Source organism: Macaca mulatta, chromosome 14 (assembly GCF_049350105.2).
Source record: "Macaca mulatta isolate MMU2019108-1 chromosome 14, T2T-MMU8v2.0, whole genome shotgun sequence".
Taxonomy (NCBI): domain Eukaryota; kingdom Metazoa; phylum Chordata; class Mammalia; order Primates; family Cercopithecidae; genus Macaca; species Macaca mulatta.
The window spans coordinates 51,689,129-51,708,790 of NC_133419.1; the positions used below are offsets into that span (position 1 = coordinate 51,689,129).

At 34.3% G+C, this 19,662-nt stretch overlaps 1 protein-coding gene across 4 annotated transcripts in view; it reads right to left on the reverse strand.

Annotated features, from left to right (window-relative positions):
• Nucleotides 1–203: 203 nt before the first annotated feature.
• Nucleotides 204–19,662, reverse strand: part of FAR1 (fatty acyl-CoA reductase 1) — a 64,089-nt gene continuing 44,630 nt past the window's right edge. For all 4 annotated transcript variants that reach the window (XM_001093916.5, XM_015114815.3, XM_077963274.1 and 1 more), the window contains exons 8-12: nt 19,390–19,457; nt 17,748–17,919; nt 10,581–10,710; nt 4,742–4,869; nt 204–3,092 (exon numbers count right to left, since the gene is read on the reverse strand). In XM_001093916.5, coding sequence (XP_001093916.2) covers nt 2,930–3,092; nt 4,742–4,869; nt 10,581–10,710; nt 17,748–17,919; nt 19,390–19,457 — 661 coding nt within the window. In that variant the 3' untranslated portion in view covers nt 204–2,929. The remainder of the gene's footprint in view (nt 3,093–4,741; nt 4,870–10,580; nt 10,711–17,747; nt 17,920–19,389; nt 19,458–19,662) is intronic.

Sequence of the window (19,662 nt, forward strand, 5' to 3'; positions counted from 1 at the left end):
TTTAACACAAAGTGTTCATCCTGCCTGTACGCTTCCCCTAAAATGCCGTGTGAGCAACTCAGAATTAAATAAAATTAGGATATAAGAATTAACAAGTACACCTAAAACAGACAAGAAGTGTAAGTAAGGACTGCTTCCTGTAATCCTAACCATATTGTTTCATGGATAATTTTCAGAACATAAAAATACAATAAATACTATAATGGAAATATAGGGATTCATTTATTACTTTTTGGTTTACAAACAAAGGCACACAATAATGCTTCTATTTCCTTCTTATAAAAGATTATCAATTTACATTAAAAAAAACCCCACAAAACAAAAAATCCCAAGTTAATTCCTACAGACAACACAAAAAAAGGGGGAAAAGGAAATTCTTTTCCCTGCTTTCAAGCTTTATTACACAGGTTCAAAATGATTATTTTATGCCATCCTTAAGTCAAAGAACATACTGCCCATGCTTCTCTGCACTGAATCTTAGGACATGTTAATGTTGTCAAGTCAAATTTAAATACAGTCTCAATGACATCACAATTTACAAATGCGTATTCCAGGATTAAAACTGAATAGGGGGAAAAACCCCAAATGTTTCATAATACAGTTTAATCAAATGAGTTAAATGAAATAAGAAACATTTAATTTAGTAGGCTATCCTGTTAAATAACAAGTTTGTGTAGGAAACATAATCAAACAACTAAAAATCACATCTAGTAAATGACACAAATGACTTCTCAAATCTTTAAGTCCGACTTAAGTTCAAAGTCTAGTTGGTGGGGATTAACAATCTATATACTCTTTATACTAATCTTAGAACTTTAAATTCTAGAATGACAAACCAATTTATTCATTAGTTTTCTTTTGACCACAGAATTCTAAACACACAAAATTAATGCAGCGGCCTCAGCACCCTCCCAGTTAACATTTCTTTAAGCTAGATTACAAGAACAATAAAACAGTTCAGAAGACATACACTCCCTATGCACTTCACAGGCCTGCCCAAGTTGTCCCCAACTCTTTTGCAAGACACAAAGACAATTCATCTGATTCTAAGTCTATTCGGCAAAAGTATAAAAATCATACAAACGTCAGCATGTTTTCGACACATTATGGAAATACATTTGGAGAGATGGAGTACTCAATGTATATTATGTGGACCACTTTAAATAAAAGGCATCATTATTTATTCCATTTTCAGACATTGTCATGGTCTCTTATACCTTTATATAAGGTATGGTCCTAGACCAGAGACTTTAGTATCATTCCAAAGAATATAGAGATATTTATATACATATTTCTTTTAAAATAATATTTAAAAGTTTTACTACACAAAATCTGGCTTCAACATGGAAGCATTTTTCCTTTTCAAGATTATACACCTGCATTAAAGTAGGTGATTTCCTTTACATTTAGTTTTTCATAATAGCAAAATAAACTTCTTATACATTGCATTTAAATTGACAAAGAAAGTTAAGATGTAAAGCTCCATGTAACTTTTTGTATTGTGAACTGTTGTCTTTAAACATACTCCAGATACACTGTTGATTATTTAATATAGTACAACTTGATCAACTTAATTAGAAGTGTTATGCTGAACAATTTGTTAAATCAAATGTATGTTAAAACAGTAAGTAGAGTTAACTATTATGATTAAAAGGGAATTTTAATGTATCATTAAAATATACATCAATTTTCTTGCTATTACTTGTTTCTATAATGCATTTCTTTCTAAAGCTAAAACCACATGCATAAAAAATAAATGATACCTTCAAACTCATTCAACAGTTTGCTACTGTTGTGGCATGTAAATAAAGTCCTTTATTTAATTTCATACACATTATCTGAAGCATTATTTTATTTTTTGTGAAGGAATTCAACTTTCAAGGTCAAAATTAGTATGTGTTTACACACGAGGACATTTTCTTAACGTTATTACTACCTGCAAATACATTCTTCCATAATAATGCACTTTCAGTTTTCATTGGAAAGATAGCACAAGCCTTTTAAAAGTCCTAAGAATAAAATTTATAAAGGGAGGAGAACACAAGTATGGTGAATCCCTCCCAACTCCCACTTCCAACAAAGTTTCAAGAAATCCTCCTGCTTCAAAACATACACGCACTCTCACAGGATTTTTATTTGATCATAATGTGGACAAGAAAACTGTATTCCCATTCTTTTTGATACTAACAGTTTTACTGAATTTGTTTTCACTTTCTGTCAAAAAACACGTAGCATATGTTGTTGATATGGATTCTCAAACCCATTTAGATGCAATAGGGTCATTAGAATAATATAGCCTTCTGATTTTAAAAGCAACTGATTGCTAATTGAAAAACGATATGCATCAGACATTTAATCAGAAAAAGAAAAATGAAGACATGTCTTTCATGTTTGATATCATTTAACTTACAGAATGATGTGAAAATAGGTTGGTTATAATTTTAACAAAACTAAAACCCACTTCAACTAATGAAAAAAATCAAACAATGAAGAATCAAATATCTACCAACTTAGCTAGTATTACTGTCCAAATAAATGTCTTCCATTGCACTGAACATTAGAATTAGAAATTCACTATATGTTAAGGCATATTTTAATTAATATGTTCCAGAATTGCACAGTTATACTGGTCAGTGTTCCTATTTCCCCACTCTTGCCCTCAGCCCATCCCTTTCTTCTAGGGCTCAAAATATTAAGTCATGGTTTTGGTGGCTATTGTAGATTTGAGCTGGCATAACACAGTGTGTTCACTAAGTTTTATGAGCATAAACATTAAAATGTTACATAAAATGTATCATAATTTACTTCGCACTCTGATCTAAGATGGTTTAATGTCTTGACAAAAGGTGAGATGACTTAAGTACATTTTACATTTTGTGCATTTAGATCACCACATGTATAGATGGTTCTAATGCTGAATTCTTGGTCTTCAGTATCTCATGGTGCTGGATGCTCGGAAGTATGACAGAAACTTGTAACACAGACTAACCACAAAGTACCAGATGTTTCTTGCCATTTGTGATCTTGCAATAAAAATGCGCCAGATGAGGATCACAAGGATAGTATTAAAACCATAACGTATATTCCGCAACCTGGAAAGCAAATCAAGAGATATGTTAGACAGTATTTTCTAGAATAAAGTATTGTTAGATGGCAGCTAATTAATACTGAGTTTCTAAATCAAAGCTCGAATCCGTATTAATTTGAAACTTATGCTAGACATTAAGTATACTGTAAATAAAACAGATACGTTCCTTGAATTTCTAGAGCTTCCCATCTAATCTAAAAAGGTTCATTCGTTACATACATCACAGTACAGACAAAATAGAGCAAAGTTTTTTTTTTTTTTACATCTTTAGTTGCTTACAAGTTGTCAGACAAGTAACTTACTCCTTCAGTTAGAGCTGACAGTCATAAGATCACAGGCCAACCGGACAAGCCCTCATCCAAGTATAAAACATGGCATTAACTCGATAAAGGAGGATCTTCCCTTTTCTCAAAGAGTAACAACATATTACTCAGCTCATGTTTCAACAAATTTTGATGTTTCTGATGGTGTTTCAAAGAAATACAAACCTTTAGATATGTAATAATGCTACATAAATTATACTCACTTCAGCAGGCAGTGCAAGATAGGACTGCAATGTAAGAAAAATGATGTAGGCCGGGCGCGGTGGCTCAAGCCTGTAATCCCAGCACTTTGGGAGGCCGAGACGGGCGGATCACGAGGTCAGGAGATCGAGACCATCCTGGGTAACACAGTGAAACCCCGTCTCTACTAAAAATACAAAAACTTAGCCGGGCGAGGTGGCGGGCGCCTGTAGTCCCAGCTACTCGGGAGGCTGAGGCAGGAGAATGGCGTGAACCCGGGAGGCAGAGCTTGCAGTGAGCTGAGATCCGGCCACTGCACTCCAGCCTGGGTGACAGAGCGAGACTCCGTCTCAAAAAAAAAAAAAAAAAAAAAAGAAAAATGATGTAGAGAAAAAAGCTTCGAATAAGGAGTCAAAGATCAATATTCTAGTTTGCTTTGCCACTCAATACAATATGGCCTAGGCAAATACAACTTTCCTAAGCCTCGATTTCCTCATCTATTGAACTGACTGCCCTGCAAAGTCTCACAGAGTTATGAGGCATGAGAGGCATAAAAATGTGAAAGTCTTTAAAAGTGTCATAAAAATCATATTAAAAAGCACTACAAATATAAGAGATTACCATTAAAAATTATCTGCATCTTTGAACGATAGATTACCAGTGATTTTTCCTCTTCTATTTTCTGAGTATTAAAAAAAAAAAACAGTATGTGTTACTTGTATAAAGAGATAAAGATACAGCTCTATTTTATGTAAGAAAAAATATTCTATGTTGAATAATGTATTCTCTTCTCTTCCTCCAAAGATTATTGAGGATTAAAATAAAAAAAAAACCTTTAAAATAGATTATCTACATTTTCTTTCTTCTAATATCTTTACTTTTTAAGTAGCAATATAAAGAAAGATAATAGTAATTTCTGAAACTCAATTCCACCTGAACTTCACACTAAGAAAGATATAAACTGAAGACAGTAAGTTTCAACAATCTTAGGCTAAAGTAATACTACCATAGTTCCAGTCCAAAGGTAAGTAATTTTCCTTAATATAATAGATTAGCAATATCTTTTATTCAATATACCAGTTTACCAAAAAAATTGTGGAATATTTCATAAGGAAGACAAGAAGCAATCAAATCCATGCATCAAACTCACTTGTTCAGATGTTTTCTGGCTGCAGGGAGGCCAGACATTTCTTCATTCAATACGTACTTCTTAGTTCCCAAGCAGTAGTTCTCTATATATTCTGCCCAATGTAACTGCCGTACATCAATATTGAAGGTCTACGTTAACAAAAAAATTACTGATTATTTTCTTGACTAATTTTTCTCACAACCAGTCAGAAGTTCATACTTTTTCTGAAGGCCAGTTCCAAGTGACATAATTACAAAATTCTTAAATACAGAATTAACTTCTGAAATCTTACTGCTAGTCACAGAAAAGTTCTTATTCCTAGTTCATACCATCCATTAAACATGGAAACATTTGAGAAGATAATCTGGAAACTAATGTCAGCATTTAAAAAGAAGTAGGTTAAATGTAGGAAGAAAAAAGCCTGTACCATTTTGCTAAACAAAGAAAAAAAAGACAAAATTCTATTGTCCAAATAGATCTATGTATTCCTCACTACTTTATGCATGTACTGATACATTTCCAGTTCCTTTCTATCTGCAGTCTCTTCTCTCTTCCTGTACATCAAGCCTACTGAACAGACCAATGTTCCTGGAGAATATTTCTGACATCAACAGACGTTATAAAAACAACATCTGACATCATATCTTGATGAAAGCTGGCAAAGGAGTTTGGATAACAGTAATTCGACTATTTGATGAAAATGATAGGTAAATCCAGAAAAGAAAGCCTTCAGAAATGTTACGGCAAAGTAAGAGGGCTATGCACTGCTCAGTGCCCCTTAGCATATAATCAGATAATTTTTTGGAGTTACAAAGATATTATTTAGTATATACCATCACTTATTTAAAAATAGCCAATTCTAGGAAGGGAAAAGCTACTATAAAAAATTAGTAAAATATAAAAATGCAGTAACTCTGCATTAAAATGAAGACTTAGGAGACATTTTGAGAAGGTATATGTGTATGTTATTGGGAATCCCATAAGAACAGTTTTTTAAAAAAATGGAAGAGAAGCAGTATCTGAGAAGACAATGCCTGGAAATTTTCCAAAAATGGTAAGAAACCAAGTCACGAATTTAAAACACAAATACAACTCCCACTCCCCCATCCCTGCCCCAATACACATCTAGGCATATGAGAATCAGAAAAAGGTCCTATAGATTACTTCCAAAAGAATAACTATTAGACTGTAAGTTGACTTCTCAGTAGAAGCAATGAAAGCCAAAAGACTGAGAGATGTTTTCCAAGTACTCAATGAAAATAAGTGCTAAGGTAAAACTCTATGCCACTGTAAATATCCTTCAAAAATAAAGGTGAAATAAAGATATTTCTAGAGAATAAAACCTGAGACAATCTGACATCAGCAGAAAACCCATGCTAGAGAAAGTAAACTCAAGGATATTCTTTAGGCAGAAGGAGAATGATTCTAGATTTAAGTCTGGGGATAGAGGAAGAAATAAAGAGCAATAAAAGGACAATTAACCCTGGTAAATTTGTATGAATATTTACTGCATAAACCACAATATACCGGCTTGTGTGGCTTAATATATATATACAGAATTAAAACATGCATTATGGCCAAAACCGAAATTACTTTTGCACCAACCTAATAACAACAACAACAGATACATGCTGATCCTTCACTATCAGAGAAGGGTAAAAGTATCAATTTATATTAGACCTTGCTAAATTAAAGGATACTATAATCTCTAGAGTAACCCACTAAACCAAAAAGGAACATAATTCTATGCAACACACATAAGATGGGAAAAAATAAAATTATTCAAAATATAATCTAAAGGGCAGCAAAAAAAAAGAAAAGAAAAGAAAAAAGAACTTAAAACCAGCATGACAAATATAAAGCACAAGTCAGGCTAAATCTAAAATGATAGGAATTACATAGGAGTTAAGTTCTCCAATTAAAGGCCAAAAATTGTGAGACTGAAAACAAAAACTAAGAACTATATGCTGCTTACAACTAACTATATGCTGCTTACAAAAGACATATCCAAACGATAAGACACAAAATGACTGAAAATAAAAGAATGGAGAAACATACACCATATAGTTCTACCAGCAATGTATAAGGATGCTGATTTGTCCAGGGACTCACCAGAGTACACTGTCCAAGTTTTAATTTTTGCAAATTTGATAAATAGTAAATAATATCCCAGTCTAACTTTAGTCTGCATTTACACTGAGTAAAGCTGAGTATGTTTTCAAACTTGTGAATCATTTTCTGTAAACTATTCATCTCTCTAATCTATTTTCTGATAGGATTAATTACTTCTTTTTCTTTTTTTTTTTTTTTTTTACAATTTTTATATAAGCATTGTATGTACTAGGGAATATATCATTTTGTTATACCACTATATATCACCTAAGTGACTAAAAATAAAAATCAAAATTAAAAGGCCAAGTGTTATGGAGGATGTGGATTAACAGGAACTCTCATACACTGTCCTTTGGAATGTAAACTGATACAACCACTTTGGAAAACTGCCATTACCTGCTAAACTGAACGTATGAATGCCCTATGCTATCCTATTTCTAGGTATATACCCTACACAAATGTGTACATATAAACGTAAAGAATGATCGTATGATAATTATTCCTAATAGCCAGAAACTGGAAATAACTCAAATGTCTATCAACAGAAGAATGAAAAAATACTGTATAATACTATTTATGTGAAGCCAAAAATAGGTAAAACTAATATTTCGTGCTAGAATTCAAGAGCTGTTCCCTTTGGGAAGAAGACAAAGGAGGTAGTGATTAGGTGCATTAGTCCATTCTCACATCCCTACAAAGAACTACCTGAGAATGGGTAATTTGTAAAGATAAAAAGGTTTAACTGGCTCATGGTTCTGCAGGTTGTACAGACTTCTGTTTCTGTACCCACCTGTGCCTCTTGGGCACTTTTAATATGGCCAGTCCAAACTGAAACATGCTATGGAGTATAAAATGCACCCTGGGTTTTGAAGGCTCAGTATGAAAAAACAGAAAGTAAAATATCCTTTAAATAACTTTTAGATTTTTGATATGTTCAAACAATATTTTTGATTATATATTGAGTTAAATAAAACATTATTAAAATTAAAAAAATAAATGGGAAGAGAAAGGAAGTTAGTACTGTATGAAAAAAGAAACTCTTGAGAAACTGTAATGAACCAAATCTACAGTCTTTTTTCTTTCTTGGAGACAGGGTCTCACTCTGTCACCCAGGCTGTAGTGCAGTGGCACAATCTTGGCTCACTGCAACCTCTGCCTCCTAGGCTCAAGCCATCCTCCCACCTCAGCCTCCCAAGTAGCTGGGACTACAGGCATGCGCCACCACGCCTGGCTAATTTTTGTATTTTTTGTAGAGAGAGGGTCTCACTTTGTTGCCCAGGCTGGTCTTAACTCCTGAGCTCAAGTTATCCACTGGCCTCCCAAAGTGCTGGGATTACAGGTGTGAGCCACCACGCCTGGCCCCTACTGTCTATATAAGACCTACATTAATCTGAGTTGTGCTAAAAACCTAATCAGATACTTTAAAGGGGCCCTGGCTTATAAATGCCAGTTAGCTAATTAACTAGGCTACTGGTAGAAGCAAAGGCAAATCCTTATCAGAAAACTGTAATTTCAATCCTGGCCTCAAAAAAATTCTCGCAGAAATCCTCAAAGAATATAAATTTATAGTCAAACAAATTTTTTTTTAAAAAATTAGGTGCCATGGGTGACACCCAGCTCAATCAATAGATGGCAGAATCAGATGCTGCAAATCATCTGGAAGTTTAAATTATCAGAAGCAGAATGCAAAACAATCATATTTAATATGTTTCAAGAAAAAATTCTAGAGACTGTTTAAGAAACATTTATAAGATCTGAAAAATAAATTATACTTTCTAAAACTGCAAATAAGACAACTAAAACTCTACATTCAATTGGATAGTTTAGACACAGCTGGCAGACTGCCACAGAATCTTAAATTATCTAGAGTTTAGCCCAGAAACACAGAGATACAAAATAGGAAATTAAGGTTAAAAGATTTGGAGGACAGAATAATCTAACATACACTAGGAATTTTGGAAGAAGATATAAGAATAGTGAAGAGGCAATATTTGAAGAAACACTGGCTAAGTATTTCTCTGAATTGCTGAAAGACACCAAACCTCAGATTCAGAAAGCCCAATCCAATCAAGGTAAATTTTTCAAAATTACACCCACTTTCATTGTGATACTGCCAAGCGGCAAACATAAAGAGAAAATGGAAGAGGAGACAAGAATAAAAGATCACCTATAAAGGAAGAGTCAACTACTGACTTTTCAATAGCAACAACGTAAGACAGAATATAAATAAACAGGTTTTTTTTTTTTTTTTTTTTTTTTTTGAGACTCTCACTCTATCGTTCAAGCTAGAGTGCAATGACGTGATCACATCTCAATGCAGCCTTGACCTCCTAGGCTCAACTGATTCTCCCACCTCAGACTCCTGTGTAGCTGGGACTACAGGCACAAGTCACCACGCCTGTCTCATTTTTTTATTTTTGTGGAGATGGGTCTCGCTATGTTGCCCAGGCTGGTCTCGAACTCCTGGCCTCAAGACATCCTTCCACCTCAGCCTCCAAAGTATTGTGATTACAGGCATGAGCTACTATGCCCAGTAAAAAAGTTCTTTAACGTGCTGAAATCATGTTCCAAAACCAAGGGTGAAACAACACACATATCAGACAATCAAAAACTGATAATTCACTATAAAACAGACTCCCTACTAAAACATATTCTTGGTATGCTGAATATATTTCAGACAGAAAAAAGATCATAAGGAGAAAATCTGAGAGCACAGACATTGGTATACATATATACATATTACACACACACACACATATATATATAGAGAGAGAGAGAGAAAGAGAGAGAAATCTAAATAAAAACTAAATGAACAAAATAATATCTCATCATGGGGTTTAAACAGAGAACTGGGCTGGGTGTGGTAGCTCACGCCTATAATTCCAGCACTTGGGGAGGCTGAGGAGGGTAGATCACCTGTAGACCAGCCTGGCTAACATGGTGAAACCCTGTCTCTACTAAAAATACAAAAATTAGCCGGGTGTGGTGGCGTGTGCCTGTAATCCCAGCTACTAGGGAGGCTGAGGCGGGAGAATCACTTGAACCTGGGAGGCAGAGGTTGCAGTGAGCCGAGATTGTGCCATTGCACTCCAGCCTAGGCACAGAGTGAAACTCCATCTCAAAAAAAAAAATAATAAAAAAAATAAATTTAGAGAACTGAAGTAATGTATTAATACAACCATTTTAAGTGAGTGGGAGTGGTAATCACAACTAAAACATTTTAAGGTTCTAAATAATATTAAGGAGGAAGCTATAAATATTGCTTAATTTAGTCTGTGTTAGATATACATGTTAAAACATCTAGAGTAAGCTCAAAAAAAACATACACAAAGAATTTAAGTTCCAAACTAACAAAGGGCAAAATATGGAATAACAAAAAGTAAAAGAGTTTATAAAAAACAATTTATTCGAGAAGCGTTTTCTCAAAACTCAAAGAAAACAAAGTGTTTGAAAGAAAAACACATAAAGATAAAATTCTCTCTGAAAGCAACATTAAGGGAAAAAAAGAATCAACATTTCAATCATGCTTTGAAAATACCTTTGCCACTCTAAAATATTTGTATTAGAAATGTTAAGATACAGCAATTTTATTTCACCACTAACAATTATGACTAAAGCTTTATGAGAGACTATAAATAATGGCTTTCTTGTTGCATAATAGCTGTGGAAAATATTTCTCAGCTTGCTAATGGTTCTGTAATTAGTATCCTACTTATTTTCTAATATAAAACAGAAAATACTTGCTTGCCTTTTTATCTTCAGGGTTTAGTTGATTCATTAACATATTGACATTGTCAGTATTCCAAACCCAAGAATTACTTGTGAAATATTCAAGAAACACCATAGCTTTGTGAAGACGAGTTATTGTTTTCATCATCCTGTATTGTAAGAAAAATTGACAGATTTATATTTTGTATAGATTAGGAAAAATCCTATTACCACCCAGGGTGTAAGTTTCCCCCAATATAGACATTAATATTAAAATTATAACATTTAATCATTAAGTGTACCAAATCAGCAGGGAATAAGAATATTTCTGCATCTTGAATGAACAACTTATAAATCCAAAAGGAAACTAAATGCTTTTTGAAAGCAGCAGCAAATGCATTTAATACTACCTAAACAGAGTTCTGCTGATACATAAAATTAATTCTCAAAGGAGACACAATACTCTTAAATTTTCTACACAAAATACTAAGCAAATGAATGGATTCAATTAATATTTCGTTGCTTTCTATTCCTTAAACTACATTTTAATTCACAGCTGCATTTCCTAAGATTTCCTGTGAATTCATAACATACTGTGTTATATTTATAATTCCAACTCTTCAGCACTGCTGAAGCAAAGAATACAGAAATGTTCGTTTGCCACATAGTCAACTCTATTCATTTAAAAAAACAAAACAACTTTTCTTTAACAATGATTGGCACCACTCTTGATCATCTGGATGTGCTGTGAAATCAATGACTCATGCTGAAAACTATCTGAAACAGATACCCACTCACCTCCGCATACCCCACCAATACGCATCCTTATAGAAATAAAGGAGTGTGACACCCTTTTAAAAGTGTGTCTTTAAAGAAAGAGTGTGATTGTTTTTGAAAGTACAAGGAGCTTTAATCTTCAAATCTGCCATTTTATATATCATGGCTCACTGTAAGTCATTGATATCATAACACTAACTTAAGCAGTAACATCTATACAATAATATTTATGATAAGTAGGGAAAGGGAAGAAAGAACTTTTTGAAACAAAACAAACACCAAAAAAATCCCAACTTCTGTGAATAGAAAAATAATTTGTGGAGAAGTACTTTTTAGAGATTTCATTTATATTATAATAACAATTAGCATTATATGTATCGAATAGTTTAGACAGTCTCAAAATTAGGGGCTTTAGAAATAGGAGGGGCATGGAGGAAAATTACATTAGAAATGAGGAGAAAAAAAACAAGAAAGTATCATTAGCTAAGCAATTCTGATAACACATTCAATACATTTAGAAATAAACTATGAATCCAGAATAGTGGAAGAAAATGAAGCAATATAAATTAGGTAAAGAAAAACTATATTTCATTCAATAAAGTAATTTCAAAATAAAATCTCAATTAAACACAAAATGAATTATCAAGCATCAAAGGTAGTTTTTGAACAGGGATAGTTCTGTAGATAAAAAGCATCTGAGGGGGAAAAACACATGCTGCTCTTAGAAAAGGTTAGGTGATTATTTTTTTCTAAAAAACAAAAAGATACAACAAATCTGTCACTAAATCAACCCATACTCTCATGCCAGTTTAGCATACTTAAATCTCTCTCTCACACACAGTTAACGTGGTTTTCCTATATATATCTTATTAAAAGTTTTTTCTTCTTAACTTTTTTTCACTGATAATTCTCTCACCTAATCTTATCTTCAGATTCATTCAAGTGACACAGTCAACCCTAACATCAATCAGTAATTCAGTCATTCAAAAAATAATTGCAATAAAAATTGGGGAGGGGGAAGATATTTGGAAGGCCATATATTTGTGTGTGAAATTTATTATTTATTATGCAACAAAAATACTGGATTGAAAACAGTTGAGGAATAAGAAGAAATGTAAAACTTTGCATCATCACTCCTTGGTTAAACATACCATAGAACAGATGTTGATGACTACATTGCCAGGTATGTTCTGAATATGTATTTATTCTTTATTACGGCAACTTAAAAATAATCACAATCCTTTAGACTAAGGCAAGATCTTAATGATTCTCTAGTCCAGGGTTTCTCAACCTTGGCACTATAAATATTGTGGGTCTGATCATTCTTTCTTGTGGAGGGCTATCTTGCATGCTCTAAGATGCTTGTCACCATCCCTGGCCTCTAGGTGCTGACAGCAGCCCTTCCCCAGTTGTGATAACTAAAAATACCTGTGAGCATTATCAAATGTCTCCAGTTGAGAAGTATACAGATTAAAAATAGATATCTGGTTTAGAGAAGTTAAGCTAGATAAAGTTATGCTAGTTAACCAAAACATAAGATCATGGAGCCATTTTTTAAAAAATGTCAGGTCAGATGCTTACCTAGCTCACATTCAGAATTACGTAAACGAGTAAACTGGATGAAATGAATGACATGACTGACATCAGTTTAATGTAGAATTAGGCATTATAGTAAGGCCCCCATATAAGGTATAAAGTCTATTACTGTGCTCAATAAATTTCTGAACAAATGAAATAATATAAATTATAAGACTTTGTATTTAACATTTATAAAATTGTCTAAGTAAAAAAACCTTTATATTCCTTGTTGCCTTCAGACTATAAGCTCCCAGAAGTCAAGGATCTGTCCTGCTTTGATACTTAGAAAGCCTCACACAGCACAAACCTCAGGTAAGAAGATTGTTTACTTAATATTTCCTATTTAGGAAAGATGAATTTCCAAAGGTGCCTATGATATGATCTCCCATCCTACATGCCCACCTACAATACAATGTCACCTTGACTGTCTTCTCAATGAAAGTTGAAAATAACTTAGAACCAACAGAATGAGGTGGAGGTGACACGATGTGACTTCCGAGGCTAGGTCAGAAAAGGTGTAGAGCTTTCTGTCTTGCTCACTGAATACTCACCCTTGAAGCCTTCAGTCACCTTGTATGCTGTCCAACTCTCCCTGAGGCTGCCATGCTGCGAGGAAGCTCAAACTAGTCCACAGGGAGAGGCCACATGGAGAGGGTCTGACACTACTGGAGAGAGAGAGATGCCCAGCCACCCCAGCTACTGTCCCCTTCCCCCCTTTACCACTCCCTCCACAGCAAAGCTACTCCAGTCCCTGTCTGACTACAATCATTTGAAAGATCCTGAGCCATTACCATCAAGCTAACCCTTCTAGAATTCTTGACCCACAGAAATTGTGACACACAAATAAAATGATTGCTTTAAGACACTAAGTTTGAGGTGACTTGTTATGTAAAACAGATTAACAAATCTCAACACAGATCTCAATACTAAGAGGGTCTGCTACAATAAAAACCTAAAACATGTGGTATTAGCTTCAGGGTCAAGTGGTAAACAAAATCTGTAAGGCCTGTTAGGTGAGCAGTAGTGAAATGTGAAAGGACAAGGAAAACATTATTAATGGAAGCCTTAAAGGGTTTTAAGAAAGCTGTTGGTGAGGGCTTGAAGTAAGGACAACAAACTGTCACTTCTGGTTATATGGAATATAGAAAGTGTACCTAATAAACTCAATGATCTAGCCGAAATTTGCTGAAAGAGGGCAAAAGAGGACAAAGATGATCTTTAAAAAATGAATTATTTGAGTGGAAATTTGGAAGAAATGTAAAATGTCAGCCAGGAATTCTTTAAGAAATGGTGTCTGAGCATAGCAGGGTAGGGGAAGATGAATCCTTTGCTAAGACTTTAGAAGGACCTAGGTAGTACCTTTTAGAACTTTCAGACAGACAAAAGGCACTCTCTAAATCTTAAATGTGTAACAGAAACTCTTACTGTTCAAAAGGCAGGATCTAAGAGGCAAGGATCTAAGATCTAAAAGTGTTGTCCCACTTTTAGAGGACCCAAGATAGAGAAGGGCTTGTGTCAAAGAGATTTATGGGTATGGCTTTAGTCTAATGGATTAGATTCCTTGAAAACAGATACACCGGAAACCCACACAATTTTTAAGCAATCATGTCAGATTAAATGTAAAGGGATAGACAAAAAAAACAAAACAATGAAGAAACTGCTATATTAACGGTCAGCAAACCAGGGCCTATATACCAAATCCAGTCCACCAACTGTTTTTGTAAATAAAGTTTTACTGGGACACAGTCATGTTCATTCATTTACCTATTGTCTACAGCTGCTTTCATTTTTAACAGCAAAGATAAGTAGCTTCAACAAAAACCATGTCCTGCTAAACCTAAAATATTTACTATATGGCCCTAATTTACAAGGAAAGCTTGCCAGTTCCTGCCCTGATCCCCTAACCTTTCATGGGCAGGAAGCAGGATAAGAAGGCTACTCGGCTGCACACAGAGCCCACAGGCCAGTTTTTATGCATAAAGAAGGATGACTCAGAGGGCAGAGGCAAGAACCTCAGAGAACTCCCAGAGAATAAGACTTAGCTCCTAATCAAGAAATCATCAACATATATCTGACTGGAATTCAGAAATGTTATAGACCAGTGTTTGCTGGGTGTCTCCCTATTTCTCTCTTTTTGAATAAAACTGTCTAAAGCCATTTCCTATGCTTACCATCATTTATAATGGGTGTATGTAACTCGTTGCTTTAGTTCACAGATCAATTCTTGAGGAACTATACTTGAGGAGCTATACTGACAAAATCACTCCTAAAAAGCCTCATCTTGTCAATCTCAATTGACCAGATTTAGAAGACAGAACCCTGGCTTCCAGCTGATGTCACAGGGATCTAGGGCGGTCGGGGGGTGGGGACGCATGAAGGGGAAGGCAGGATGAGGAGGGAAGCAGCAACTGTCCTTTCCATGTAGAAGAAATATGAACTGTTTTGGCCAGAAGGTTGACTATAGCAGATTGTACTTTCCAAAAACGATGGCAACAATATCCTTCATCTTGACTACTTTCTAAATCCCCTTACTTGGACACAGGGCGGGGAATATCACACACCTTGGCCTGTTGTGGGGTGGGGGAAGGGGGGAGGGATAACATTAGGAGAAATACCTAATGTAAATGACAAGTTAATGGGTGCAGCACACCAAAATGGCACAAGTATACATATGTAACAAACCTGCACGTTATGCACATGTACCCTAGAACTTAAAGTATTAAAAAAATGTGCTATGTCAGGCACCAAAATAAAATTATGAACATATGAAAAAAAATTTAAGAAGATTTGTGACTCACTTGTGACTAGAAGAATGAGGCAAAAGTGATGCTGCATGACTTCTACGGGTAGCTCAAAAGGCAACACAGCCTCCACCTTACTTGCTAAAAGACTTCCCCTTGAAGCCATCAGCTGCCATGTAGGAAGTCTAATTCCCCTAAGGCTATCATTAATCCTTGCAAAGAACTACATGGAGAGATCCTTATGACATGACAAAGAGTAACATCGGTCCCCTTGCTATTCCATTGCCTCTCTGCCCACCTGCCTCTTTCATCTGATCACAAACACACGAAAGACTCCAAGCCAAAACTGCCCAGCGGATTCTTTCTCAAATTCCTGATCCTGACAGAAATAACTGAAAGAAGTAATAAAATGACTGTTGCTGTTTTTAGCCTCTTACTTTGAGATGATTTGTTGTGCAGCAACATCTCCTCTGAATTGTTTAGTAAACTAGCTGCTCACTTATTTTTTTAAAAGTTTACTAAGCCCCCTTTCTTTGTGTAAGGCAATGTGATATATTTAACTTGTTTTATTTTTTGACCCAGTTTTTACTTTTCTGCCCTAAATTATAACAATCTTAATACAAACAAAGCATGCACTGCCATCATTCATGAATTTACACCTGCTTTTTAGCCATGAAAGAATGCTTCCAATGGCAAGTACTGCATTTTGCAGATCATTCTAGAAAAGTCTGAAAATATTTCTTTATCTGTGCTAAAGTTGTTCAACACCTCTCACATATTTCAATTAGCTAACATATAGGGTTAGAAACATCATGGAAAAGCGAATCCACAGACAATACCTACAAGGAACTCAGATCCTGATACACTGTAATTGGCAGATACTTCACTTTTATTTTTTGAGTAGTTGATGGAAGTTCTGGGATCAGCATCTTCTTTATACAAAAATACTCAAATCCTGAACTCTCCAATCAAAGACTCTACTGTAATGCCATTGTAGTTTTAAAAAAATAAGTATTTTTATAGTATATCCCACTGTAATTGTGTGGTAAAGACAGTAGGAGATCTTTAAGTTTGTGGGATTTCAACAAAAACAAAAAAGAAAGAAAGTAAGGCTATAGCAACTATAAGAAAACAAAGTTTTCCATTTGTTATTAACTTTTTTTTTCATAACTATGCCATTCCAAACCTGGAAAATTAGTCAAAAACTGAAATAACCATATTATAAGCTGAATGGGCAGTTGAGATATTTCAAGTAATTTTCTAGAAGCATCCTATATTTTTCACATAAAACTGCACCATCCGTTCAAAGCAAAACTTTTGCCCTTAATCCCCTATAATAACTCATCCCTAGGTTTTTAAGAGGGAGAGAAGGGCTCAATTTCAGCTTATAATAACTATGATAACCATAATGTAGGACATTTCCTATATTATGGAATTTTGGAGGATCAATGACCCAATACGATGTGGTCCATAGTTAGTGTCCCCAAAGACCTCCAAATTCTAAGAAATGTCCTAGCATTCTGATTGTGATTAATCAGGTGAGTAAATCTAAAGGTAAAACTCATGCTAGTGATTTTCCATCTCTCCAGCAAGCTTCCACCACCTTACCAATACATAGTGTATTTACTGCTATTCTTCTTACCGCGGTTTCTGACCTGTCAACATGAGTGCAATCGAGCAATAATGCAGATACTCTATGGCTGACACCCTTCCGATAATGGTGCGATAGGCTGTTGGAATTAAACTTAAAACTGGGGCACCTGAATACTTGGTTTAAAGGATTCATCTTGAAGGAATGACTTACATAATATCCTGTAGGAAAAATAAGCGTCAAAGCATTTTAAATATTGTTATTTAGAAAGAAACCTAAAGTAAGACCTAGAATTCAATACATGACGATAACTTATCCAAACTTTAAACAAATTAGAGTGACTTACAACACTACCTTTGCTTTTCTGACAAAGTCTTAAATTCAAGAGTCTTCTCATTCACAAAAGGCTATTAAGCCTTATCATAAGCATAAACAAATACAGAGTTAATATGCATTTTAGTGTAAGCATGGGTTGTTTAACAGTCAGAGGAACAGATAAGACAGAGCTAGTCACCATTACCTTGGGCTTCTTCCAGTCATCCTGAGGTAGATATCATACAGGAATGCTGGGGCCTTATGGCTTACAGCAATCCAGTAATGATATAAAAGATGATTGGAGGTTAGATTTACATTGGGCCGTCTGAAGGCCTGTTCGAGAGGATTCCTCTTGAAAGTGGAAATTACATGGTACTCTGAAGAAGAAAAGTTGTGTAACAGCTTTGATAATAACCATGTAATGAAGTTTTGAAAAAAAAAATCACGTTTTTACAATGCAAAATATTTTACCAAAGATGTCAGAGTTCGTTCATTTAAAAAACAAACTTTTCTACTCTCTAGTAGCTAAGAGAATATGGTTATTAGACTGCTAAACTCAAGTGGTTTTATAACTGCTGCTATTCATGAATTTTAATTAGATGAATGAATTTTTTCTAAAATTCACTCTTAAAATCCTTTTAATGTTTTACCTATGTCAGTTTACAGTGTCACTTTCTATATTTCACCTCTCTCGATAGCTTCTTTCTTTCTGTTCCTCTTTCCAGACTCTTATTACTGTACTTACTTAAAAAAGAAAAGGAAAATAATCATCCTTTGCTTAAGATGCTTAAATTAACATACATCAACAGGCTTAAAACAACCCAAAATTAATTTCTGTTGTAATTTACATAGGCTATGTAATGTCAACACAATCAAACCTAGTATCATCTATATTAATACTTTACTGGAAATGTATACTGAGATAGTCACTAAAATATAATGCTCAATTTCAGCTTTTACTAAACTTTATGACACAATAAAAGATTACCAAAAAACCTAACTCATTAAAAATGTTTATTCTTGAAAGAATACTGAAAATAATTAAAGTTAAAATCACCTTAGATTTTATCTTTTTCTTATATGCTCTAATGGTCAATTTTACACTGAAATAAAAATGCCATAGAAAAATTCTAGGACAAATGTCATACAAAATTTACATTGAAATCAAAATTGTTCTGCAGGGGTAATTATTCAATTAGAGGTTAAATAAGATCTATCACTAAATCAATGCCAAAAAAAATTTTACTTTAAATTTGAACTCATCAACCAACTATTTAAAAATGATTCAATTTCAATGGGTTTTAACCATTTCTATTTAAGTTATACTATTCCTATAGAACTAGGAACACGTATATCTGCTGTGAATCTGTGAATTTAAATAGATTAATAAAGGTTAATAGAAAATATTCTGGCAAACTGTATCCTACTTCCTAACTCCTTTATTTATTACTCTGAGTACCACTTGATATACCACCTCTTGTAAGAAGTGATACTGTCTATGGATAGGCAATATCAAGACCAAGGGTGCTCACAAGGGAGAAAAAAAGCACTGTTCCCATGCTATAGGTATCTATGAGGGCTACTGCAGATGGCAGCAGAAAAACAGCAAGGCTTAGACAAGGGTAGGGTGGGTGGGTAAGAATAGACAGCAGGATACTTTTAAATTTGTGAAACATTATTAAGGACCACAAGGTAGTATTGGTAGATATTACTTCTAAGATGACAATTAAGAACAAATTGGTAACTCAGTGGCCTTAATGTCTCATAAGTATTCTAACATTAAAACTTCAGGGAGCTTGGTTCTTTAAGATTTATTCTAACATTCAAAAACACAGGTAAAATCATACCAACTTCGCCCCAGTGGAAGGGATTAGTGCTGCCTGTTGTACAATTATACACCATGATGTTTCTTGGTCTGCAAAGACAAAGATGAAACCAATTAATCATAATAAGAGGCCAAACATATCCAATCTAAGTCCTACATAGTATTCGAGAAGACATGAGGATGATGGGCATCTTTTCTATACTAATTATTATTTTTTTAATTATCCTTAAAAGATTAGTTTTTATGTTAATGACTATTTACAATTACCCTTTCTTCTTCCCCTACCAAAAAGAAT